Raw genomic sequence first — 26,936 nt, 5'->3', positions numbered from 1 at the left:
ATGAAATGACATGACATCTCCCTAAAGAAGGTTCACATGTTTGCCTCGGTATTTTTGAATGTTCAACTTTTCTGATAAGCTTCAAGTCTTCAAGGAGGGCCTCCTTTCAATCACCCTGATCTTTGGCTCCCTCTATTGGATCCAAGTCAGGCCTCTGGCTGGGTCCCCCAAAACAACAAGAATAATTGATTCATTGATTGATTGATAATATCTGGACGAAAACATGCTGATGAACTTGAAAAGCTTGGTTTAAAGCTAAATCTACCAGGGCTATGAATAGTTTGGGGGCTAACTGTAAGAGCTACCAGGTCTTAAAACAACGCGTCTTTGGTGTGGAAGTTAATGTTACTGTGAAAAAGGACTGAAAGTTAGCCAGTTTCATTACCAACAAAGTGTTTAAAAATGAAGCCAGATATGGCAGAGAAACGGAAGAAGCCATTTAAAAAAAACTAAGCGAGGCTTTCAGCCGATAACAGGAAGGTTGACCAGAGAGAACCGACTCTTCTGTTTCATTCTTTTAAGCTTTCAATTAGTCCGTCATGAAATCAACGATGGATTTGGAAATGTTTGCAGACGCCGCAAAAATCTAAAAGAGGTGAGATAAAGACCAACATTCTCTAAGGGATACAGATGGCTAAAAATGCTAAATCAATAACACAAGATGTCAGAAACTCTTAAAAATTTGAACTCGAACAAAACTAATATCAGATCAGACTCTTTACAAAATCTGGAGATCGGAAACTGGCCAAAACACTTGTGATCTGTGCAGCTATAAATAGTTTCAGTGGTTCTGGTACCTCGACAGCGCGGCGTGCCTTTCCATTCGGGCTTTCAGGTCCTCATTCTCTTGCTGGACCTTTATGAGGAATTCATCCAACTTCACATTTCTCTCCGTCTGTTAGAAACAAATGGAGTGGTTTTATGGTTTAGTTAGAGTTTCCCTACTTGTCAGTAATACTATTTACGTCGTGGTCGTCTGACAATCTTTGCTCCTGCTTCCCAGCTCTCACCAGTTTGCCAATCTCCAGCAGTTTCTTCTCCTGCTGGTGAAGCTGTTTGTTTTTCAGATCCAGCACTACTTTGAGACTCTCCAGCTCCTTCTCCAGATACAGAGTGTGAGAGTCCTTCTGTGGGGACAAAAACGCAGCAACATCATTAGGCTTTACTAAGACTTAAAAAGCCTAAACAAACACAGCACATTCGGACTGGAAACAGAGAAGCAGACCCTCCAACAGAGGGCGCCACTGAGCCCTGACTAGCTGCGTTTGGCCCTGTGCTCCCAGGGCCAACATGTACTTGGCTGTGAAACAGGGAGGTGGAGCAGCTGCCAGTTCTGCTCTTTCTATTATTCTAATGAAGCTCCGTGCTGTGAAGAACGGTGCCATGGTCCCAGTTATTACTTTCTGGTGTCAGAACAGATAGGAGCCGTGTAGCTGCAACTGTAGGCTCATAGAGACCAACCCGTCATACCACAGTGACACTAGTCCAGTTAGAAAGGATTGGGTTTCAAAGAACTGAGTCTTTCACTTCCAAGAAAACATATTGATTCCATATCTGTCCATTGGTTGTTTATCTTTTGTGAAGTCACTGGCTTTATTGTTTTTTTCCACATTGAATACTTGGGGGCAAACTGCACCAGAGTCACGAGGGGTTTCAACACTTGATCCTTTCTTTTCCACAAACAAAAAGTACCTGAGTGTTTTCACCCAGTTCTCTCCTCCTGCTCTCCTCTGCCGCTAGTTTCTCTAACAGGACATTATTCTCTACAGTCAGCTCCTGAATCTGTGCCTGCGGATGCACACAGGAACAAAAACCAGTGGGCAAAGCGGTACACACCGGGACGTCAAAACTCCAAGGTGTATAAAACCCAAATAATACTTACAGAAACTGCAGCTTCTGCATCTTTTAGGGCCTGCTCAAAAGACAGCATCTCCTGAGTGTGGACTTTCCTGAGTTCTGAGAAGTTAAAGTTCACAAACATAATTGTATGTTAGTGCTTCTCATTTTAGAAATGGTGTTTCATGAACTATTAGATTCAAAGTGTGAGTCAGGGATCCTTCCTCACCTTCCATAGACATCTCATACTGCTGTCTAACAGACTGCAGCTCTTCTGCATGGCTGCTCTCTAGTTGCAGCTTCAAGGCCTCATGATCTGCTTTCAGGTCTTCCATCTAAAAAAAACAAAGGTATTACCATTTTATCCAGCAGTTAAAGGCCCTGCTCTGCAAAATGGAGGTTTCTTTCTTTGTTTCCATAGTGTCTTAATTGAAACTGTGGGCCTACCTGCTGCTGCATGACAGTCTTGTACTTTTTGGCCTCCTCCTTATAGGAGAGGAGAACGCTGTCGCATTCAGCCTTGTAGACAGCCTGCAGCCTCTGCTCCAGCTCAGCCAGCTCCTTCTGGTGCTCTTCCTGCAGTGTCCGCGTTGCATCCTGCAGAGCAGCGCGTAATTCTTCCTTTTCCCTTTGCAGGCACTCAGACGAGTGGACAGAACAAGCTGTCAATAAAAAACAACAGGCAGAGTGAAGCGTTCATTTAAAAAAAGAAAAAAAAAGAGTGAGGGAAGGATTGTTTTGGTAACTCAAACTGCATGTAACTTTACATTTCCCACTAAGGAGTTCTGGTCTAATGAGCTGTGTGACATCAAATGGTGTCGAAAAAGGAGTGGAAAAACTGACTTTCAGGGGGAGATGGCACTTGTTCTCAGCCAACGACAGATTAGGTATTTATAGGCAGAGACATATGAAAACAACGACACGTCACTCAACAGATTCCTCAGTCTTTTCAGAAAATGACAGTGTGACATTTGTTATTTATGATGCATAGTCCATAAACAGACCCACTCACCATTTCCCTCAAACTATTTTTCATGATAGAAATGTTTTTCTCATTTTTGGTGGAGGACCATTATAAGCACAGCTTAAAGTGTAACTCACCCCCTCATGGCTGTGCGTGGTCTGGGCTACTAGTAAACGCTAAATAAATGCTAAATAAACTAATTCAATGCTAAGCTAATAAATGAACATGAAAACTCGATAGGACCGCAGAACTAACCACTAAACTATTTACACTGCAGCTCGCTACGGAGGCTCAAAACTCAGCTGCTTTTTTACCCCACGGCAGTGCTACTGACGTTGGTTTCTCCTGGTGACATCACAAATACTTTTGAACCAATAGCAATACTACATCAACCAAAAGCAACGTCAATTTGAAATTCAACGCAAGACAGCGGGTGTCTTGCGTTGAATTTGGAATTGACGAAATTTGAAATTCAAAAGCAGGATTTCAACAAATACGCAGCAATTTGTCAAGACAACCATGTTAACAGTTAATTAGCAAAGAAAATTAAAAATTGGGTGGGGAGTTACCCTTTACATAGCTGTGGGCAAGTGGTGTCCGTTTTAAAGTGGTAAAGTATCAGGGTAAAGTTAAATATGTAAGGTGTATGTAAGATAATGCCCACCAAGGTGTCCATTATCAGAAATTAATGGACGTGAAGATGTGAAACTCCCAAAGAGAAGCGGAGGTCCATTCATTTCTGATAATGGACACCTTGAAGGTGTATTCCCCTTATACCATGTCACTTACGAAAGAAATATTAAATCAATTATTAACACCTTAGTTTTTTTCACCATTAAAATCGTAAGGTTTTCACAAGAAGCGGCTGAGAAAACCGTTTAACGTCTCTGGTTGTGATGGTTACCAAGGTAACCAGGGTCAACTGTCTTGTTGTTACCAGCTAACGTTTGAGTCGGCGCAATAATTCAAAACAAGTTTTTTATAGGTGTCCTATTACACTTTTTAAACACCCCACAGCCAATCAGAATCGAGTATTCACCCAGACCCTGTTATAAGCAATGTTAAACTACAGCTGTTGATTGGCTCGCGTATGATCAGTGATGGACATGAAAAGAGATCTGGACAGTTTATCATACAATCTTCTGTGTATCCATGTACAAAGTTTATCTCTGGAAAAGAGCTTTCTGACATTTAACTAAAAAAAAAAAAAGTATGTATTTATACAGTTCTCCCTGAGCTTAATGAATACTTCCTGCATTAATGATCCAGAACAGGTTCAACTTTACAAAAGGCAGTGTTATGGGGCACCGTTGTAGGTGGCCTGGTGTCACATCCTGCTCTCCGCTTCAATGCATATAACCATTGAATGCATGTTCAAATTTTATATTCTAAAATACTTCGTTTCATCCATTGGTATAAATAAATATTTCCCTTTATAGTCGCACAGAAGTGAAATTTCTCTCTGCATTTAACCCATCCCTCAGGGCGCGGTGTGCTGCCAACATCGAGTTTCAAACCAGCAACCTTTGCTGCCTCTTCAAGAAGCAAACTCCTGGCTCCCTAACTTCTAGGTCACCACTCCCACACAACAGACTACAAGTTCACTCTAATTTTTCATTAGACTCCATCCCCACCGTTTCATGTCCCTGTTTGGACCAGTTGACACTTTGATATGCTCTACTGTGTCACAGAGGATCCCCAGTGTTCACATACAACTCCCTGAGAGATGAGGATGAAAGATAAAGAGGAGAAAAAAGAGGAGGGATACAGTGCTGCAGGGAGTGATCTGTTGAGTCTGATGACTGAAGGACGTTACAGTTTATACCAAGCCAAGATGAAGAGTTTGAGACATTTCTTGGGTTTTTATCAAGTCTTTACATTTGATAAAAGATGATAATAGACTTTGCTTTAATGCGGTTAAAGAAGCAGTCAACTTTAGGTGTTTTGTGGCAGCCAAGTTAAATTCCTACTTGGATTTTTATATTTTGAAAAACCACAAACGAGAACAAAATGACAAATACTGGTTCACCTTTTTGGAGACAACAAAAGGAGAACATATAAAGAAATAAAATGTTTAACTAAAAACACCAGAGGTCTATTTGAAGTCACTGTGGCTCTCACACAAGACTGTTACAGTACAAATATAACAGCACTCAGCGTGTAAGAGCAGTCATGTGGGCGAGCCGAGGCGGTCGCAGAGGGGAGGAGCTAAAACGCCTCTAACGCCTCAGGGGAGACGGATAAGTACTGGTGTGTGGACGGGAGCTGAAGCCTACATGTGTGTCAGCGAGCGAGGCTATTCAGCATGACGACACTTAAACGGGACATAAGGCACTTGGTATAAGAGCTCTGAAGGTCAGGAGTGCTGTGGCATTCCAGCAGTGGAAGCTGCTCAGAGAGAGTGGATCAACACTAACATAGTCAGCAGTGGTGAATAAATGACCTCCACTGGTTAAACTGGCATCTGACCTACAGCTGGATAAGCAGTTAACAGGAGGAAGGATCACAGGCATCTCTTCAATGGCACGCAGAATAGATCGAATTACCATTGTAAAATTTACACAAGCTAATAGTGTTTATCTGTCCCTCTAATACCAACAGCCCTAAACATAAAAAAACAAAAAGAAGGTAGAAAGAGAGAGACAGATCAACAGGCAAATGCCAGACAGTGAGTTTATATGCATTGTGGTCACCGCTGAAGAACCCTGTTATAGTTCAACTTACCCAGCTCTCCTTTAAGGCTGACCAGTTCCTCAGACAGCTTTCCACACTGCCTGGTGGCTTCATCACGCTGCAAAGACAAACACACTTCAGTCAATATTCTTTCATTAATAGGCCAACAAACAGGTGCATTAATAATGCAAACAGAGATACATGTAAGACATTGAATACACACAGGAATGTGATACACCCAGAGTCCCTAGACAGTTAGTTGTGGATAACAGCCAAATAAACGACATTAAGCTGAAATGCTGAACAGAGAGGGACTCTAACGACAGCTACTGAGAGATGAGAAAAACGCCTCGGCATTCAGCTCGTGTTTCCAGTTTCGTACACTTATCCTGTCGGTCGAACTTCTTTAGCCTTTATGAGTCAGTTTTGCAGCTGCAGGTTGTGCTGCAGTGCTACTGCTGCACTTCCATCTGACGCAGAAATGATCCACAAACTGTTTCCTCCGTCTATTCTCACTCCTCTCTGTCATGGGGTTGATTTCCATCTGCAACCTGACGCGCGCCGCATCACCCTAAGCGGCCGACATCATTTAATCATGCAGACGCGCATGGAGGAAAAACACAAGACCAACGTGACCAAAGTGATCAGTTTACATTAGCAAACAGCTCGCTATGCTGCCTCGTCTGATCTGCGTCGGTTTCTCCCTGCGGGGGAAGAACAGCGTAGAAGCCAGTTACCTTCTCAGCAGCGCAGCGAGCACTAAGGCAAGCTTTGCTGCCAGCACAGCCCATGATCCAGCCTCAGCCTGAGGCTCGGGTGCCGGAGTCCCCTCTGGTCGCTATGGAGACCTGGTGATCCAGGACGAGCAGTGGTCCAGGTGGACGTACCACCTCCACGCGGACGCCCTCCCAGACTGAGCTTTCTAAGGCACGACTGAAAAAGTAGCTTCAGGAGCAGCAGCGGGTGACTGCAGACTGTTTTACCGTATCTCATCTAAAACAAAAAAAATTAAAAAAACAAAACAGAAGAGGGGGCCGGCTACAGTGTGCTGTAGGACCACCCCCACAGCTGAGAAGCCACTGTAAGTCAGCACTAAGGGCGGTCTGAGAGGAGTAAACGGATGAAGAGCACGGTGCTGGCTGACATCAGGCTGAAGGGAAGGACCTGTCCTATGCAGTGAGCCACCCAGGTTAAAAACAGCCAGCGTGCATTATCACCATCCCCCAGCTACAGGCTGCATGGCCACAGCCTCTCCATTAGAAGATGATTTGATGCTGTCACAGATCAATTTCCCATCTTCTCTATGAGCAAGACTACTTATGGTCAATGAGCAATAAAAGATTACCAGGCTCATTAAGCCTGTTGATAGATAAAAGGTTAAATCACGTTTGGCAGGGTTTACTTATTTGCCTTTTTTATGGTTTAACTTTCTTAAAAGGGGTTTTGTAGCCCACTTCTATCAGTTATGTATGCAGGAAAAGTGAGTAAAAACAGTGACATCCGGTAACTGAGCCTAAACGGTCGAGAAAGCTTAAGTAGTCCTAATAATTTCCAGTCCAAATGTGAGTTTACAACTGCATGGTTATACTTGCTTCAGTCACTTTAATAGGATGTTGGAGATGGAAGCTATTTTTTCCCCCTCTCACAAGAGGAGAAATGTCCCAGCGGTATACAGACGATACTCCTGGTGTAGAGTAACATCACAATATGGACTGAGATAAGAGGCTGACTCCCGGAGGTCAAGTTGCAGTTTTCTGGACTTATTGGGAAACAGCAGCCGACAAATGAAGTTGCAATATCAGTTACTCTATAATTCCTGTCCCACATATCTGTGTCTCCACTCAGAAGCCTGAAGCAACACTCCTGTCCACTCAAAACCGTTTTCAAATCATGCTTTTTGGTTTGTGCAGCTGCAGAAAGATGAACAAATTATTTCAATAGTTACAGGGCTTCCAAAATGGTAAGCGACAAAAAGTAGTGCATATTATAAAAACGGTAAGAAAACTGATCCAGGAAGTTTAAAATGTTTTAAAAGCATAATCTGAAAAGTGTGGCATGCATTTACATTTAGCCCATCAGAGTTCATAGATTTTAGAAACGCATTTAGTTTTAGTTAGAGCTGCAAACATTTTAGGATATGCTTCTTCCACAGATAATGACATTTTTCTTTGGAAAAGAGCTGAAACCCAGTTGGACTGAAGAACGTCTGTGTGGATCGGTTTCCAAATCTCTGTGGAATTTGGGTCTGGACTTTGACAGGATCGCTCTAATCCTTGCTATGGCCTGACCCGTTCCATTGGTTCCTGGTGGTTGTCCTGTTGGAGCGTTAATCTCTGCCCAGCCTCGGGTGTTTTGCAGGATTAAAAAGTTTTCCGTGTTCAGCTTAATCTATCTTCACATCAACTCTGTACAGCTTCCCTAGTTTAAAGAAAAGCCTCCCCACAGCATGATGCTGCCGCTGCCACTGTAACTGTGACAACGGGGCGTTCAGGGTTTGGTGTAACATTAGTTTCCTGCCACACATATTTTGAATGCAGGACCAAAAATAAAATCTAATTTGGTCTCATTTCCACATATAATTTATTTTTCATGTGTTTGCTCCGTCCCCCGCATGGCTTCTGGCAAAACAGGACTTCCTCTGGCTTTCTTTAAGTTTTATCAAACAGTTTGCATTTTTAAACGATAGACTAAACATTTTTCGTGAGCTTAGAAATTGGTTTTATAGCTTAAACCCACTTCTCCACAACTTTATCCCAAACCTGTCCAGTAGTGTTGTCTATATATATATATATATATATATATATATATATATATATATATATATATATATATATATATATATATATATATATATATATATATATATATATATATATATATATATATATATATATATATATATATAGACAAATTCTCTTCACACTTTAATTATGCATTATTGTTTTGGACTATGGAAAAAAATCTCTATAAAGTACACTCTTGTGTGTTCAAATGATATGAAACTTTTGAAATGCACAGAAAGTTTGTCAGTCAAGCTGTCAGTGTACAACGTGTTAAACGACGCAAGAGGAGGTACTGGGAAAGCAGAACCAGCCCTCCAAACCGATGATAAGGGCGGTACGCAGTCCTTGCTTAGTGCTTGGCAGCAGTTCACAACCGTATCAAGTCAACAGCTGAGACATTCTCAGGCCATGATGGCAGCCTGCTGCCTCTATTATTGGCACGATGAGTGGCCACCAGATTCCATTTCTCTCTACATGGTTATGGATATCAATAAAGTGCACAACACTCTTTTTAATAAATATTATGGAAATCTGATTATTTCATGCATCTGTTGTGAATGACAGATATTGGTGTCCAGCGGGTGGGAAGTTGCAAATAAAGCAATTTATCCAGTGATGCAACAAAGTTTATTCAGCAGCAGGAGGCTGCAACAGCTGCTTCTCTGCCAGAGGAACAAGTGTGTTTTAAAGATTTGGTAATGCCTTTGGTTTCACAACCCTGCTGCCCAAACACAAGGACATGAGTCACACGTCAGTGACTAAAGATCACGCTCTGTGCCCTAGACACAGCTGCCACATTTCAGAGGCCGACATGGTCATTAAACAGATTCTACTAAAAATTTACCCCATAACTGAACGCAGCGCAGAAAACATTGAGGAACGCTGGAGTGACAGATGACATCAGCGCCCTCCAAGATCCTATCTTAAACTTAAAATGAGCCTTTTTTAATCTAGTCAGAGCTTTATAAATCCATTTAGGTTACACCAAAAATCATCTGATTCTAAAAAAAAATCATAAACTATTTCAACTACACCCACTGAAAAAATTAAATCTCTAAAAGTTCGCTGTAGGCCAGTCCTGATCTTAGGCCAAAGGAAATAAAGCATAAAGGTGACGCCCCATAACAAACACATGTTCTAAAACGATTCTCTGCAGGGAACTAAACTGCACCAGGTATCACCAGAGAAAACAATGAAATCAACAGCCATCGTTGCCCCTGGCAGCATTAAACCTATGACTAATACATGATCCCACTATCCAAGAATGCATCAAATATTAAACAGAGCCACCGTCTTCAGAGCTTCCTCTACCAGCAGCAGTTAGTTACACTATTAGATCACGCCTGAGGCAACAAACAAGCCGTGGGCACAAGTGATGTCTGTGAAATATGAGCCTACAATACTGTTTTGCTTAGTTTCCAAAGAAAGAAACACTTGGGATCTTGTTAGACTACATGAATCATTTATGACAAACAGCGACTCAGAAATCTCCTAAGCAGTTCCATCACTCAGACTGGGATGACGCCACAGTAGTGTGCAGGAACCATAATATAGTAAAAGAGACCTTTACAGTTACAACACATTATACATAGACATAAAATATTATACATACAAAAGAGCTGTTAAAAATAAAGCTATTTACTCTCAACTAAAACAAAAGTTTTAAAAGGTTCATATCATGCCTTCAAAAGCAAATCTAATAAACTGAAATGCTTTTCTTAATCAGTTTACGTCACATTCTGCTTTATGAACATAAACTAGCAGAAAGTTCCTGCTGTTGTTCAAAAAACAGTCATTATAGGCAAGTGTTGCAGTGTAGAGAGAAAACAACACAGTTTAGTTAGCTTTGAGTCAATTAAAAACTGTCTTTTTTGTATACCATAAGCTCACAGGGCTGGGTACTGAAATAACAATGCTATATTATTCAACCTTAATTTATACAGGTAGTCTCATTAACACAACTCAATTAGAAGAGATGCCTCTCACACATTTCAGTGTTATTAAATACCAATAAGCCTCATAACTGGCATGAAAACTAGGAAATGCAACATAGACGTTGACAAAAGGTTGTTCAAGAAAAGTTTCACTATCCTCCGCTAATATCTGCTCCCTATGCAGTTAATAATTTGACAAGAAGACTGTATTCAAAGAAAGAAACCCATATATAATACATCTTCTTACCTCTGCCAAAGTTTGCTGCAAAACGACGGCGAGTGCCTGAAACCTGCGGTTGCTGGCTGTGAGGAGCTCTTTGAGCTGCTGGATGTTCTGGTCTCTCCTCTCATCCTGTAGGACACTACCCTGTGCCACAGTCTGAGACCCAGCACCCTTCGCTGGGTGGGGGTATTGCTGCTGAGGTTGCCTAGAGCTGGTCTTGGGTTTGCTCCTGTCCACTGGAGAAGAACATGTGTTAATTGTTGTGACAACGTTGATCATCATCACACTGCCCTGTATTACCCCCACAGATGGCCACCCAAACAATGCATTTGTGTCAGGTTTCCGTAAACGCTAGATTCTAAGCCCTGGATTACTGTACCTCAGAAGTGTACGGTCCGGTCTGTCAGCCTGAGGAGTACCGGTTCTACTCTTCAAATATAATTAGATTTCCAGGTTATAATTCAAACCAGAGCTCTGCAGGCACCAGTACCCAAGGGCAGCTTATTTTAGCAAGGTTGTGCTACAGCAGGCTTGATTTACATCTGCTTTATAAATAGTGACATCTGATGGGTACCATAATATTAACTAATGAAGAGTACATCGTTATCAGCACTACGGTGTTAAGGCAGCAGAAGACAACACTTCCAGTATACATAAAGCTGTAAAGATAGATTAATAAGTGAAAAAAGTTTAATAAACGGGGTTCGCTGCACCAACAAGAGACAGTAGGAATCCATACTTATATAGGCTTTTGCCTCTAACAAGTTATGAAAACAAAAAAACCACCAGAATGCAATAAAATATATAATTTAAGAACAAGAGAAACTCACTCGCGCCCTAATGATAGAAGCTGCTGCGGCAAAAAACGGTCCAGTTTATTATAAGAATAAAATTGGAGATATAAATCAACAGCCCCTTTTAAGTTCAATTGCTAAGAAAAACAACAAAGGGATCTTAGTTCAGCCCAACAAACTCATGTGCAGGACAAAGTAAAGACGGATTCTGGCAACTAAAAATTAAGAGATTCATCAATCTGGCTTTTCCTGGATCACAGCAACGTATGCTTTTATTTGATGTCTGACCTGCCAATTCTAGCTTTAATTAAGGATTTCTGTTTCAAACACCATCAAACTTAAAAGAAGAAAAAATGCTGCAAATTCCAGTCAATATAGAGATGGTATCCCCAAATAAAGATCAAAGCATTTGTGCCTAACCTTTATTAGACTTTCATTGAACTTAAAAACAGCAACTCAGTAAACTATATTGCCAAAGCTACTTCCTCTACCATCCAAATAGTAGAAATCAGGCGTTATGATCACTTCTTTGGTCACGGGTGTATAAAATCAAGCCCCTAGCAGTGCAGACTGTTTCTACAAACACTAGTGCGATAATGGGTCGCTCTCAGGATCTCAGACAACTCCAGCCTGGTTCTGTGATAGGATGCCACATGTGCAACAAGTCCAGTCATGAAACTTCCTCTCTCCTAAATAATCCCCAGTCACCTGTCCCTGTACTATAGCAAAGCACAAGTGTTTGGGAACGACAGCAACTCGGCCACGTAAAGTGACAGAGTGAGGACAGCGGATACTGAGGCTTTTAGAGCGCAGAGGTCATCTACTTCCTGCAGGGTCAACCACTACAGACCTCCAAACTTCAAGCTGCCGTCAGATGAGCTCAAGAACAGTACATAGAGGACGTCATGGAACGGGTCTCCATGGTCGAGCAGCTGAATCCAAGCCGTACATCAACAAGTGCAACGCAAAGCGTCAGAGGCAGTGGAGTAAAGCACGACGCCACTGGACTCCAGAGCAGTGGAGACGCGTTCTCTGGGGGGATGGAGCTCTCTTCTCCGTCTGTTAATCTGATGGACGAGTCTGGGTTTAACGGTCGCCTTGTCCCACTGTATAAAGTTTGGTTAATGTTGGGTTCTGGTGGATTAAGAATGGGATTTCACTGAAGTTCATCCACAAGTCAAGGCAGGAGAGCGAATAATTTAGGAAATATGAGGTTCATGCTGATAATTGTGTTTACAGACCAAAAATATTGTCAGCTCTTAGATTTTGATTAATGTAAGCAATAACAACGACAACAATAAAGGATTTAGCAATATTTTACCTGCCAATTCATCAGATTCAATTAAAAAAAATAAAAATAAAATAAAAATACGATTTAAATTTCTGATTGATGTTTTCATTAAAATATCTGTATATTTTGTTTATATAAAAACAGAATATTGTTTCCATGCAGAAATTAAGCAGCTAAACAACTAGGGTAAGGAATAAAGATGTTGTCATTTTTAATCCTTGGGAATATTGTACATATCTCTAATCTGTTTAAGAAGCTCAGAATGAAAATTGCTTTTTATTTCAGAAATAAATCTTGTTTTACATTTCCTCCAAAGAAAAAAAAATGTTTTGTCTATAACTGATAATGGTATAAATGAATTATTAATACTGATAAATTATCTCAACTGCTTAATCTGTCACTTATCACTGCATTGTGATGGAGTTGGTGGGACATGTTTAACCAATCGTAGAAAACAGCATCGTTTCTGTTTTATTTCTGAGGGCCTTGACCGATTTTGTCAAAACAGTTTTTTCTTAGCAAGCACCATGGTCTTGGAATAATCTACAAACACATTCTTAAAGTTGAAACACATACATTAAGGATTTTTAAAGTATCAGAAGAAAACACAGTGATGAATGAATGTCATCTTTCTGGAGAGGTCATTGTGGCTGAAAGCCGCATCTTTAGTTTTAGTTATTGTGTATTATTCATGTTTTACATAGTTCTGATTTGTGTGGCTATTGTCTTGGGATTTCCTGCTTAAATAAAAGTAGAACAAAATAGATGATATTGTTGTCATAATAAGAATGTTGATGTATTGCACAACTTGAGGTACCAGATGTATTAATATAGCCTAGTTGATTATGGGGAAGCTTCCATTTCAGAGCAGCGTTTGTGTTTGTTGGATTATAACTGATGCTGCACCCGAAAAATTGCCTAAAAACAACATTTTTCTTTTAAAAATTGTCCTTTTAAAAATCAGTATTACAATCAATACTGTTAAATATCCTGGTAAAATGTTAAGCTCATATTGCATAGCCCCAGTAAGGAACACATCATCGATGTTTCAGAAAAACTGTCATTTATTTGGGAAATTACTTAAGAAACAATTAAACCATTTCCTGACAGGAAAGACAATTATGCTCTGTCCGACATTGTTCTTCTAAAATATGGTCAGGAGAAGACAAAGAGCAAAATGTTTATCTCCTTGATTCGGGTTTTGGCATGATGATAAATTTAAAGCATTGGTTAACACTGATTCAGGAAACCTCTGATTTCTGCAGGTCTTTCAGCTCCAGTGCCCTCTGCTGGCTGTGCAAAGCCAATTATGTAGTAAATTGATCTGTCTACATGGCACGGTAAGCTGTTATAAAGCCTCTAATGGTATCCTTTGGCTTACACTTTAAATATGAAATGATAATAATTAGATCTCCACAAGTCTAAAATGCAAGGAGAAGCCAGATTAAATCCAATTGAATGCTTGATTCTTCTAGTCTTTAAAATTAGACCCAAAGCAGATTTCCAGAACATATTGACCATATTCATGAAGCTCATTGACATGTCGTATAAAAAGAAACTGCCTGGGCTTTTCTCCAAAACCATGGGTGGAAATTATGAGTCACCGCTGACTTAAATAATTTATGCTGCCATCAGTTAAATTATTCAAACGTGATCTCGAGAAATAGTCTGCTTCTGATCTTAGACATGGGGAATTATCCACTTGTTTTTTTAGCTTATTAAATAGGTATCAGTTACACATTTGTTTCTTTACACAAGTGTACAATATGTAGACTGGCAGAAGATATTTGTAACTCAGAAAAAAATCGCGTCAGAGAGACAGTATAATCTGACTTTTTCTTTTCCTTTTGTTTTTCTAGCTGTGAACTGAGCAATCACAGCAAGTCTCTTTAATTATTGCTCCATGGACGCAGAGGACTGAGACCAAGAAAGATCCAAACAGAAGTGATGGCAAATATTGCTCTCTTTCACTTCAGAATCGTGTTATAGATCCAGCCTGAAATTGAAACATAAAATCAAAAGACAGACAGTACCGCTCAGAGACATCCCACCGCAGCGCAAAGCATTATGGGTGGGGAGACCCTCACAGTTACACACTTGTTACGGTGCTTGGTGTCTGCAATTACCCGCATCTATTCTCTGTATGGGAGAGTTAAACAGAGGTCCTTTGTCTGAAATAAGTCCATCACTAATTTAACACCATATTATCAATGTGGTATTAATGTTATCATGGTCAGTTTTTATTTTTTTTCAGTTTAATAATAATAATAATAATAATTATTATTATTATTATTTTTTGCTTATTTTTACTCGTTTTAGAAAAATTCATGAGTTCATATTGGTTATTACCGTTTTTCCACTTTAAATTTCCAGTGTTTTCTTGTTGATTAAAGAGAAGAAAACTTCCCTTTTCATGTCTCCTCTCTACAGACAACTTTTATCTTATTTTACCATCACTTTAACAGTTCTGTCTTCACATGTAAACAAAAGCATCTTTCTCAAAAATGTGTTTCTAATGTAGACAATTCTGTTTTAATAGAACCTAACATTATTTAACTTTAAATTTAAATGCTTAAATTATTTTTGTGTTGTTAAGTCCTTGTTATGCTGCACAGTCTGGTAACTGCTGTCAGGAAGGTTTTGATTATTGTGAAAACAGCAACGTATTGATTGGCTACTGCGCTGCTCTCCCAGCACTCTGCTTATCAATCAGAACAAGGTCATCATTGATGAACCTATTGACCAAGGTCCAAAATAACCTTCATGCCTGAATTAAAACAAGAGCACTGGGTGTCTTAGTGAGGAAGGACAACTTGGCAGTTGCCAAAGATTGAGCCCTAAAAATAATGCTAATTAACCAAGAATGCCAATCTTACTTCAACAGTGTCGACTTTATGCATGATTACAGTTGTCAAAAATGAGGTCACAGCTAAATTTACTTGTGCAGAGTGGCAAGTTTTGGTGACCAAGGTAGGTAGATGTAACCTGAGCCACTTGCTGTGCTAATCACTGAGAGGTTTGACTAAAAATAGCTTGTAGAAACAGCTAACAGCAGAACTGGGTTTAAAAAAAAAAACAATAACAGGTTTAGCTGATCTGAAAGGTAGAAAAACCGTAATAATCTCAGCAGAATTTCACATTGATATAACTGACAGACCTGCTTGGAAAACCAAAGGGCTTTTCCTGCATCCTGACAGCAGCTGAATGTTTCGGAGTAACCCTTTGGCAGTCAGACGCACGTGGATGTTTGACAGGGAGAACTTTGGAGACCATAGCATGGCTCAAAAGCGAAAGATAACACCGTTTGAAGCCAATAAAAATGTAAAAGTCAAAGTCCTCGTCCTAATGTAGAAGTCTCATCCTTGGTCTACACACCAGCAGCTTTGGTACTGCGTCCTAGATGATTAGGACGGGAAGAGAATAACAACATAAAGCAGCTGTAATAGTTACTGCACGAAGACACCATTGAAAAAAACCCGAGGGCACCCAGTTCAGCATGGCAAGCCTCCCAAGTGAAGAAACTCATTCCTAGCTGAGAGCAGAATGTGAGGAAAGGTCAAAGGATGTCCAGCGGCTGTGGCACAGGCTCATCGATGTGATGCAGGGAGACAAAAAAAATAAAAATAAAAATCCCTTAATCCTCCTAGGAAATCTAAGCTTCAGATTTTTGCCAAAAACATGAGCGTGGTGATGGCGGTGCTGAAGCAGAGCCAGGATACAAACAGAGCGAGGATAACAGGGTGGGCGGAGCACTGAGAAGAGCTGCAGCCAATAAGAATTGAATGTAGCTCTCTGCCTGAGTTTCTACCATTTATTCCATTTCCCTCTCTTACCAGGAGGACTAGAAACTGTTCGGCTCTTCAGGAAAAGGTTTTGACAGATAAATTAAATGAAAACTGCAGAACGGATAAAAGTCAATGAAAATATGGCCCCTACCATAATGAGAAACTGATCAAATGAGTTTTTAAAAAGCAAATGAATTGCCTCTTATTGCTCACTAGCAGAAAATAAAGAACAAATTAAAAGAAATTTCTCAGAAATCTTCCATTTTAAAAAAACTCCATAAATTAAGACTAAAGATTGTGATTTTGTTACTTTTTATTGCATTCTAGACATTTGACCTCAAAGTATTTACCAAGTCAGGTTTTACTATCAATATGTTCTGAATAAATAAATAAATACAGCTTGGATGTGAAGTTTCTGATACAGTAGTGTAATAAAGGGCATTTTAAAACAACTTTACAAATTATTAAAAACAATATGTTCCTACTTTACACAGATTCTTTAAAGCACAGCTCATATCTTTTATACCTTTATTGTAAATATTTATAGAATAGCAGTTTTGATTCTTTTTTTGGGAATCCATACCAGACTCTGATCAAAGATTTTAAAACAAACCTGTAGGTCTTAGGCTATTTGGATGCTCTCTGAGACCCTCTTAGTTTTACTTTATTTATAAATGAGCAAGCGTTTTATACTGGAATCTCATTCAAAAATAAAAAGGTAATTTAAATATGAATCATTACCAATGATAGATATTACAGAAAAAAATTATCTTGGACTTGTAGCTAAACGGATACATCTAGAAATCCTGCCACAACTCATTTTCTTGACTCCCATAACTATCTGGTCCTAGGAAACGATAAAGCCAAACTCCGTACTAGTTCAGACTTTTCAAGACTGCGCAAGTTGATCATCGGTTCCTGAGTTGAAAGATTTTCTTTAAGTAGTGTCAAAATAAATCTTACCAGCAGGCGTTTGGGCAACAGGTTTTCCGTAATTAGTCTTCTTTAGCGGACTGACAGCAGAAGCTGAAGATCCGTTGCTTGTGGAAGCTGCAGACCTGCATGCTGTAGTCACAGCTGTGACAAGAAAAAGGTCCAAGTGAAGGAAAATGCTGAAGTTAAACCAACCCATGATAAAGCAGAATGCAGGTCACTGAAAGCACTGAAAGCACTGACACATGCAAGCAGCTTTAAGGCTGAACTAACTGGCAAAGGTCCAATAGGTCAACAGAGGTAGAAGTAATACAATCAAATCCTGAGTAACGTGTCTTCATCATGTAGTATCACCATACAATACCAGAGGACATCATAGCATTGTTAGATACTGATGGAATAAAAGAAGTTGACAGTTTTAAATAGGGAACAAAGATATTCATTGTTAGGAAAGACCTATGCCATTTGTGTAGGTTGTGACAATCATAAAGGGATATCCAGGATTTTTGAAGTTCAGGTTCTGTTAATTTGAATAATTGAATAAGTTAACATCTAAATCCCTTCATGTCTTTATATCATGTTAGTATAAACTCAGTTGGCCCCAGAGGCAGAATCCAACAGCTAGTCTGAGATGGAATACAATAAAAAAACGATTTCTACCGCCTTAACTTAATAATTCAATTCAATTCAATTCAATTTTATTTATATAGCGCCAAATCATGAAACATGTCATCTCAAGGCACTTTACAAAGTCAAGTTCAATCATATTATACAGATTGGGTCAGATTATACAGATTGGTCAAAAATTTCCTATATAAGGAAACCAGTTGATTGCATCAAAGTCCCGACAAGCAGCATTCACTCCTGGGGAACCGTAGAGCCACAGGAAGAGTCATCTGCATTGTACATGGCTTTGCTGCAATCCCTCATACTGAGCAAGCATTGTTCAGTGTGTAATACCAGTCTTAAAAAAAAAAAACTCCTCTGTTGATGTGACTCTTACCTTACGATCCTTTAAACCATCCTCACCTTTGCTTTGGAGGGTTATTTACACAGAAGAAGATCAGTATTTACATAGGAAATGTACTTAGAAAGTTGTGTGCCACATGATATTCCTCGGTGACACGCATACAGAGAATGGTACATGCATTTCCAGTCAGAATAACTACAGAAAGGTAAAGCAGTGAAAAAACAAATATAGTGTTCACTTGAACAGCAACATATATTTTTGGCTTTTAACATGGCTTTAACTCTGTTTCTCTGACTGGAAATTATGTCCAAGCCGTGTTTTCAGCAACAGCAAGCCGTGTAGAATACTGCCTCCTTCAGCTTCTGTGCAAATAATCATTCCATACAAATGTGGCAACATTTAAGGCTTCATAAAATAACATTCCTATCAACCATTATGACTTTTCTGAGGTGAGAATTGTTTTAAACCATTAAAAGCCCACTTTAATCTTGAACAGTGTTGGATTACCCATTAACTCTTGCCTCTGGGACTAAATAATCTGGATTTATACTAATAGAAGGAGAATGATCTCCTGCAAACAAGATATTCCCTGCTTATAGCATTTCAAAACAACTTTTAAAACAACTAAACCCAATATTAGAAATCTTCAACTATCCCTTTAACAAGATCAGTTGTATTTTGTCTCAGAGCCATTACCTGATCCGCTGTTTTTTGCCGAGGTTGAAAGGAGTCTTGCTTTCAGGACAAAGGATTTAAGCACCGTTGGCTTCTGTAGCGCTCCGCCAGAGACTGTGGCACAATTACAGATATGCATGGGTTAAATACATCAAAGCACGCTTCAAAACTCTGGATATACAACATTCAAACGGCAGAACTTAAAATTCATTAGCCATCACAGTCATAATTAATAACAATTCTATAGTATTTAACAAGATAAATTACAAACACAATGTTGACCATTATGAATACCCTTTACATGGGAAAGAACAAATGGGACATGTAAATTGTTTCTCTCAATAGAAGCAGTTCTAGAATAACAAACTGTTTCAGCTAAACCTGAATGATAAAGTATCCCAAACAGGGACCAGGAGCAGTCCGGTGTAAGGAGCCGTTACGTCTCCAAAGCTTTCTACCGTTTCCATGAAACGCAGCCAACAAAGGGATGACACAAAAGCGATAGGATCCAATGAGCAGGCACGTCAATAGCGTGAGATCACAGCTGGATTCTGCATGGCTTTGTCCAAATAAAGAGGAGTTGTAGAAAACGTGAGCTGGGACCTCAGTCCAGGTGCAGCTCCGAGGTCCGGTGTAGCCAGCCATGGGTGTTCGCTTCAAAACTGAGGGATTTCTCCTTCTGTCCACCTCAGGCAGCATCGGTTTAAATGTGTCTGCTTGTTCCCCTCCAGGCTACGCAATGTGCTAAGTGGAGCGGAACAGAGGATGCTGCCATGACAACGCAAGGTGGGGTCCCCAGTTTGGAGAACAGGTCCTCTCAGCCAATCACAGCAGGCTGCTGGATATTGTGGGAGAAAGGACCGACAACAGAGCTCATCTGTACAGCTCTGCTGCTAATCAGATGGAGTTATACATCCGGCCTTGAAAGAAGCTCATTTATTTCAAGTTTTGAACTAACAGACCAAAACACAAACAGTCAACTCTTTTAGAGTGAAAGTAAAATATATTAGGGAAGGAATTATCCAGGTCAAGGCCTAAACTAGGTCAACATTTAAAGAGCACTCCCTACCCTGCTGGTCCAGATGAAAACATGGTGATCCATTCAATGAAAAAAAATGAAATAAAAATATCAGCAAGCTGATTTTACACCATGTAAATAGCCGACAGGAGCTATCCTTATATCTGCATTCCCATGAGCCTCACCTGATGCACCCTTAGAGTCCTGACACAGACCCGGGAACTTCCTTGGTAGTTTAACAGCAGGAGTTAAGGGCGGGCCCATAAGAGAGGGGCGACTGGGAGTTTGAGGAGCCTTGGATGCATTTTGCTGAAGCTTCATGCCTACGGATGGTTCCTCTGTGGCCTGGGCTCTGTGACTGCCTGGTGATGCAACTGAGGAAAAATGAATTAAATAACAATAACATAAAACCTTCATTTCTGCACATTTTCATAAATGAAACACCAGAAACTATGAACTTGCTATGACTTCTAGGTAAAACAGCAACAGAGAACAAATTGTTTTTGACCAAAATGAGCAGGACTGTGATTGTCGCTCTGTCCCAGTGTGACCGGCTCAATCAGAAAATGCTCAACATCACCCTCTGATGGGGAGACAATGTTACAGCAACCTGCTTCACAACCTACTGCCAAACTAGCAGATGCATCTTAATAAATTAGAATATCATTAACAAGTGGAAGACTGTTTTACCAGCTCAGTTTAAAAGTGAAACTCTTATTACATACATTCATTACACACATTGATAAAACTGAAATGGGGTTTTTTGTTCCTTTTGGAAGCAAATTAAATGCAAATTAGGCTGTTTTACCTGCCTGTACAACACTTTGACCAAAAGCATTTTATAAATAAAGTTATTAAAATTACTATTAAATTGTATTTGTGGGTATTTATTTTATCACATTACCTGCAGTAAGTATCTGAAATATTAACAAAAAATCTTTTAAATTATTATTTAAAAAGTAAACACAAACTTTTGCCTTCTTAGAAGAAGAAATGTGTGTGCTCAATTTTTGGGTAAAATTATCCTGGTGGATTATTTTATCCTCATATAAAATATGACATTTTTCCTTTGCAATAATACAAATATTATTTGTTTCTTATTCTTTTATGTTTTTATTTATGATGATTTATTTACCATTTCAGTTGTTACCGTTTCTTGAAGATTTCTTTAAAGTGTTAATGTCACACGGCGATGCTTAATAGCGGCATACACCTGTTCTTAAGGTAGAAATCACTTCAATAGGTGAAGTCCACCAAAATATCCTGAAAAACTAGACATCATTCTGAGAGCCAAAGAAGATGAGGAACAAATGAGAAACAAAGTACCTGCGAACTATCATTCCGGAAAGGATTACAAAGCCATTTAAAGCTTTGAGACTCCAGTGAACCACAGTGAGAGCCATTATCCACATCTGCGTAGATGAGTGGGCCAGGCATGAGATTTAGGGGGCAATCGCTTTTTCACACAGGGACATGTAGGTTTGAATTTTTTCACCCTTTATATTAAAAACCTTCATTTAAAATTGCTCTGAGAAACAAGTGTAACAAACATGCAAAAAAGTAAAATAAATGAAATCAGGAAGGGCACACACATGTTTCCCATCACTGTAGGTTCTGGGCTCCTGGTGAGCATCACACTTGATTTTTCTCAGATCACTGGATGGTAATTTGTGTCTTTTCACCCCAAACAGGTTGATTGCGACTTTGTGACCCTGCTGACTGTTTGCGATCACGAATCCATGTCTTGAAAATGTATTCTTTCCTTGTGATTAGTGTGTACACAGCGTATATTCTTCAGTGTGTATTGCAGGTATAAAACATTGGAGTACATGGTTTTTATTTATGAAGAACTTACTGAAATCATGAATTTATTTTTCAATAATAGCCCAAGTTTCTAGGATTCCTACTGTTGAACAGAGACATGCCTCCAGATTTCTAACTTGAAAGCGTGTCAAATCCCTTTTCTCACACATTATTTTAAGATAAGAAACTCCTTTATTGTCCCACAATGGGGGCATTTAGGCGTGAGCAACCACAACCAAAGTAATGCCCGATATTTTTCTGGAAACAACAAACAAAACAAAGAACCAAAAGGTAGACCTACCTTCACTCTTTATATTCCTTTGGGCATTGCCAACAGTTCTTGAGATCCTGCTGACAGCCCTTTGCAGCGCTCCCTGTATCTGCCTGCCTGGCAGAAGGCTTGGTCTGGCCGCTGGAGGCTGGGTCAGCGCTGCTCCTCTCCCTGGTCTGGGCGAGGCCTGGCCTTCAGCTCTACCTTTACTGTTGTTCAGTGCGGCTCCTGCTGTGGTCGATCTGCTGGGCTCTGCCTGGGAAAACAAGACGAAAAACAAACTCTACATCGCGTACAAATTAAACTTAGAATTATCCAGCTCTAGCGCACTCAGAATTTAAAACCATCATTTTTGGATTTGGTAAACCAAGCTCAGGTACCCACTCACCACCAGACTGATCTTCTTTGCTCCTCTTGAGGAGTCAGCAGGACTGCTCGCCTCTTCGACGTGTTTATGTTGAGAAGAGCCTGCTCTGGCTGAACTCCTGACGCCATCATCTCGAGGAGCGGTGAAACTCGCTGTGACCCACTGACCTGCTTTCTTCTCCTTGGGTGGCCTAGATATTGACGTGCTCTCAGAGAAACAGCGAGAACGCGTCCTGCTGACATTAGGCCTGTCTTGGCCTGAAGCTGAGCCTGAACTGAAGCCGGTTTTGCTCGGGACATCCCTCCTGGGTGTGGGTTTGGGATCCACTCGGCCACTTCTGGCGGGGGATTTCTCCGCACGTGAAGCACAGCTCAGGCTGGCAGCGTGTTGTGCCGATGCCTCTGACACTTGGCCGACGGATGCTTGCGTCCCGCGGAAGCTGCTTTTGCTGCTCTGGACCGTTGGAGCGTGCTCTTTGACAGCTGGGCGGGGGTCGTGTGAAGACGCTGCATCCGGCCCACTTAGCTGTTTCACAGTGACTCCTGGAGGAGCAGCTCTTTCGTTAGCCTGTCCGTTAGGAACAGATGGTTTAGAGATAGCACAAACACCCGGATTTCTGCTCATAACCCTTGCAGGAGTGGTCCTAAAAGCGCTTTTATTAACCTGCGGGGGCTTCTGTGGTTTAGCAGCGCCTGGCGTGGCTGCTTGCTGCGACATTCTAGTTAAGACTTTAGCTCTCGCAGTACCGACGTCCGATTTGGGAGCCTTCTGTGAATCTGCTTTCTTGACTTTGCACAGTGAAGGTGTAACACCTGCGACGGGACGGCCTTTAGAAGAGGCAGATGTTTGCTGCTTTTTCGCCAGCTGGAGACCTGGATTGTTAGCGTTTTCAATGCAAGGAGAGACGTAGGAGAGCTTCGGCATGTTGCTCCCGGCGCTTTGCACTGGAGTGGACGTATGAACGTCATCATCGCTGTCCAGCATTTCTGAAATAGTGGACATGAAGGTTTTGCCGAGTTCTGGGGTAAGCCCTTCTGAACCCCGAGGCTCTGCTTCGGCACCACAACACTCGGCCTGTTGCGTCTGATCCGTAGGCGACTCGCAGATAAAGGTCATGAAAAGACCTCCTTCACTTTCACTTGGCAGTGGAACCAGAGGGCTGAGTGCTGCAGCGTCATCTTCCTCAGCGAGCTTCTCCGTGCTTTTTTCCAGAGTGAAAGTCTCACCCAGACTACGATGGCCCATGCTCTGCTTGGTCCTCCTCTCTGTGGAGGTTTTGCAGACGTCCGGCAGAGTTGCTGACAACAGGTTGGATTCTGAGGGCACGCAGCTTGCGGCAGGAGAAATGCTGGAATCCTCCAGCGAGGAGAGGGCTGTGAGGGATTGTTCCTCCAGACAAAAACTGTGACTTCTTATCACCATTTCTCCGGAGCTTACGGAGATGCATTCATTCCCACTGGATCCTCTACAGGACAGGTCACTTGAGCTCAGCTCGCCTTCTCGTCCGGCCGATTCTGAAGAGACCATTTCATTTCTACCATCGTCTTCTTTGCGCTTGAGAAATCTCTTAAACGTCTCAGATCCAGTTTGTCTATTATGAGCGCAGCTCACGCTTTTGTTCCAGGACTTCTGACTTCCATTTACAGGTGTTACGATAAAAGCTGCATTCATGTCTGAAGTTAGAACAGTGACAAGATCCTGCTGTGCAGCAGAAGTGTGGCTGCTACCCACGGAGGATTGTTCATTTAGGCCGTGGTCTGTGTTGATGTAAGGCGAGCCTCTGGCTTCTCTTTCACTCTGGCTGGACGTACCGTCGGAGTCGGGTGATGCAGGAAAGCGTCTGTCTCCCTGTGGGGTGAGGGCGGCGCGCTTAAAGGGGACACTTGGTAAATTAAATGGCTCAGCCATTTCAGAGTCGCGATGCGATTCAAGTTCAGAGGAAAATCTCCTTCCACTGACGGCGCTGTAATCCATCATATTTGTTGAGCAAGCCTGATTGCCTGTAAAAATGAAAGGAATGTTACTTTCATTCTAAACACTCAGAAATTATTTTATCATTAATATTTTCATATTTGTTCATTTAGAGTTTTCAGCTCAATACATCACACCACACAAACAGCAACAAACAAAGACATTAAATTTACATAAAAGAAAAATTGTTAAATTAAATAAAAACAGAAAAAGAGCTGGGCATGTACCATTATTCAAAGCACTGCTGCATCCCTTTCACCCAAATTTCTGTATTATTTCAAAGAATGAGAACGGTGGTAGGTTGTAAAGTCAAATACAAAAGCTTTTAATGAAAAAAAAAAAAAAAAAACAGGAGGTCATTAAAGATCAACTTTGTAAACATGTTTAAAAAAACCTGTTTAAAAAAAAAGGAATGCATGTAGAAAGGAAATCACAAGCTGGATTGGAAACAACTAGGATGGACCTGAGTTCATATGGTTTTATGGCAAATACTTTACATTCCTGTTTAAACAAGTTCAATAAAATGTATGAAAACTAAAATAACCAAATGTAGATTATTAATGGGCCTGATCTTAAACTATTAAGCCAGGATCCATTCAGTCTGAGAAGTTGACATCTTAATAGCTTTGCTGTGGCGCTATTGTGTTGGTTTAAGTAGGTTGGACTGCAACGCTTACCCGCCACTACAACAAAGGCCCCACTGTTGAACAAAACAAAGAAACAAGTAAAGGATATCAGATCACAAACAGCTTAGAATGGTCAGAGGACATTCTTCTCCATTTGAAATGAAAAGTTAAACTTTAAACCAGTGCAAATATCAAGTACATGAAAAAAAAGTATTTACCTCGTACAGTTCAACATCTCCACCCAATATAATGATTATGTTTCTGAGTCAAGATCAGAGAGGCCATGTCTCAGGGTACAAATGATACAATTACCCAAAGATAGATAAAAACTATCAGATAATTCCCTTTAAAAGGCTCCCTATTTATAAAAAAAAACTTAACAAGCCAAGAGAAATTGAAACTGCAGAATGTTAATGTTGGTCTTTATACAGGTCTGCCAACCCCTGGCTTGACTCTTCTTCAATAGCTGGATCATTTCTGGTGCAAAAAGCTCAAAACACCAAGAACTAAGCTGCGTATTAAGCTCCATCAACAGTGCGAAGAAAGAGTTATATAAAACCAGAGACACTGAAGAAAATACACAGACCTCCAAACTAGGGCAGTGAAATAGGAGAGAACATTTTTGCACACCAAGAAGATCATATCGGTTGTTATGAACCCACATCTTCTACAATCATCTCTCACTCCTGAACTTTAGCAGCCCGTCTCTGGCCCAGTGATCGCTACAGGCAGGAAGTGACCAGTGAGCGCCCCTTACCCACACACACCCAGAGGCTCCCTCCGAATACAATTAATAACAGTAAAGTGAGCGCTCTCCTCTCTCCGGACATTGTTGTTAATATCCGTGAAGTGGGCTGTGCTTATACATCATGTCATGCAAAGGATTGTGGGATTCCTTATAGCTCCTTAGCACCGGTAAGGGACATCGCGAGGTTGCCATGCTAAATTAGCCACGGGAGGAAGCATACAGGCTCCTTTTCCTACCTCCTTCCTTACTGACTACACTATTCAGACAGCACTCATAATGGCGACCGCTGACTCTCTTCCACTTTGGCTAAAGAGTCGTTGCTCTATAAAGGTACTCCGATGAGTCCACACTCTGTAAGGTTAAAGATGTTTACACAATGGATGCATGTTCTTTAGCGCTAGCATCTTAACCACTGAATTCTGCATCATGTGAAGGTATTTAAGGAGGTGAAAGTGCATCTAACTGACAGGACGTATTATAGGCAAGCACAAAGTGAAGTACTTTCAATTGAACATAATAGCCAACTAAATGTTGCATGAAAACAGTCCTTGCAATACTTTGCACACAGTTATTGAGATTACCACTGCAATTTGACTTATGGTGCAACCTTACAGCAAATATTAAAAGGAGCATAGCATAAGCTCAAGAGTTTTTGCACAAGTCTGCCCCGTCTGGCGACATGTTGAAATTTTAATAGTGTTTTAATCCAGCCTATAGAGGGAACTGCTGTAAATAGGGTATAACTCATTTTACACGCTGGGCAATTGTGAGAGCGTGCATGGGGAAAAAAATATATATATTTAACTTCAACAGCCGTTTTTTTTTTTTTTTTTTTAACTACATCTACAAAATATTAATTGTCAACAAAATCTATACATAAAACATCTGATATAAGAGCCCCAGTTCAGAAAGAATGACCGACCTACCCTGAGAAGAAAGCAGCTACTCTGAGTAATTCGACCTCACGCTGTCATACTCTGTTTCCGGTTCAATCAGGTAACAAAAGCAGCGTCCTATCAACCCTGAGTTAAGTAAGAGCATGAAAGAAGCCCTCATCAATGCAACGCAGATAGCGTGATTCACCATGGCAACGGCAGGAAATAAGAAGCATCCGAGTGCGCACTTCCCACCAGTGTAATTATAAATCTTTAATGAAAGTAAAAGGGGAATATTAAACCATAACTAACAAAAAGAAACAATGCCGTTGTTGCAGAAAAAGTGAGAGGCAGAGAATTGCTGAAAAAGTCAATGTATGAGTGACATGGGTGTTA

General features: G+C 40.6%; 1 protein-coding gene across 7 annotated transcripts in view; it reads right to left on the bottom strand.

The window, feature by feature from the left end:
• mtus1a (microtubule associated tumor suppressor 1a) overlaps nucleotides 1-26,936 on the bottom strand; it is a 32,531-nt gene that overhangs the window by 1,347 nt on the left and 4,248 nt on the right. For 3 of the 7 annotated variants that reach the window (XM_021318664.2, XM_021318665.2, XM_021318661.2), the window contains 14 exons: nucleotides 22,342-24,320; nucleotides 21,984-22,209; nucleotides 20,065-20,253; nucleotides 19,931-19,960; nucleotides 18,883-18,975; nucleotides 17,247-17,360; nucleotides 10,438-10,649; nucleotides 5,525-5,591; nucleotides 2,284-2,498; nucleotides 2,066-2,171; nucleotides 1,883-1,956; nucleotides 1,693-1,788; nucleotides 1,011-1,127; nucleotides 798-895 (listed from right to left, as the gene is read on the bottom strand). In XM_021318664.2, the coding sequence (XP_021174339.2) occupies nucleotides 798-895; nucleotides 1,011-1,127; nucleotides 1,693-1,788; nucleotides 1,883-1,956; nucleotides 2,066-2,171; nucleotides 2,284-2,498; nucleotides 5,525-5,591; nucleotides 10,438-10,649; nucleotides 17,247-17,360; nucleotides 18,883-18,975; nucleotides 19,931-19,960; nucleotides 20,065-20,253; nucleotides 21,984-22,209; nucleotides 22,342-24,297 (3,593 nt within the window). In that variant the 5' untranslated portion in view covers nucleotides 24,298-24,320. Of the gene's footprint in view, nucleotides 1-797; nucleotides 896-1,010; nucleotides 1,128-1,692; nucleotides 1,789-1,882; nucleotides 1,957-2,065; nucleotides 2,172-2,283; nucleotides 2,499-5,524; nucleotides 5,592-10,437; nucleotides 10,650-17,246; nucleotides 17,361-18,882; nucleotides 18,976-19,319; nucleotides 19,697-19,930; nucleotides 19,961-20,064; nucleotides 20,254-21,983; nucleotides 22,210-22,341; nucleotides 24,321-26,936 lie in introns of those variants that run through there. The other 4 variants (XM_036127036.1, XM_021318666.2, XM_021318663.2 and 1 more) reach the window with 4 other exon arrangements.

Source organism: Fundulus heteroclitus, chromosome 23 (assembly GCF_011125445.2).
Source record: "Fundulus heteroclitus isolate FHET01 chromosome 23, MU-UCD_Fhet_4.1, whole genome shotgun sequence".
NCBI classification, from domain to species: domain Eukaryota; kingdom Metazoa; phylum Chordata; class Actinopteri; order Cyprinodontiformes; family Fundulidae; genus Fundulus; species Fundulus heteroclitus.
The sequence above is the reverse complement of the archived record's forward strand: the minus strand, read 5'-3'. Positions and strand labels throughout refer to the sequence as shown.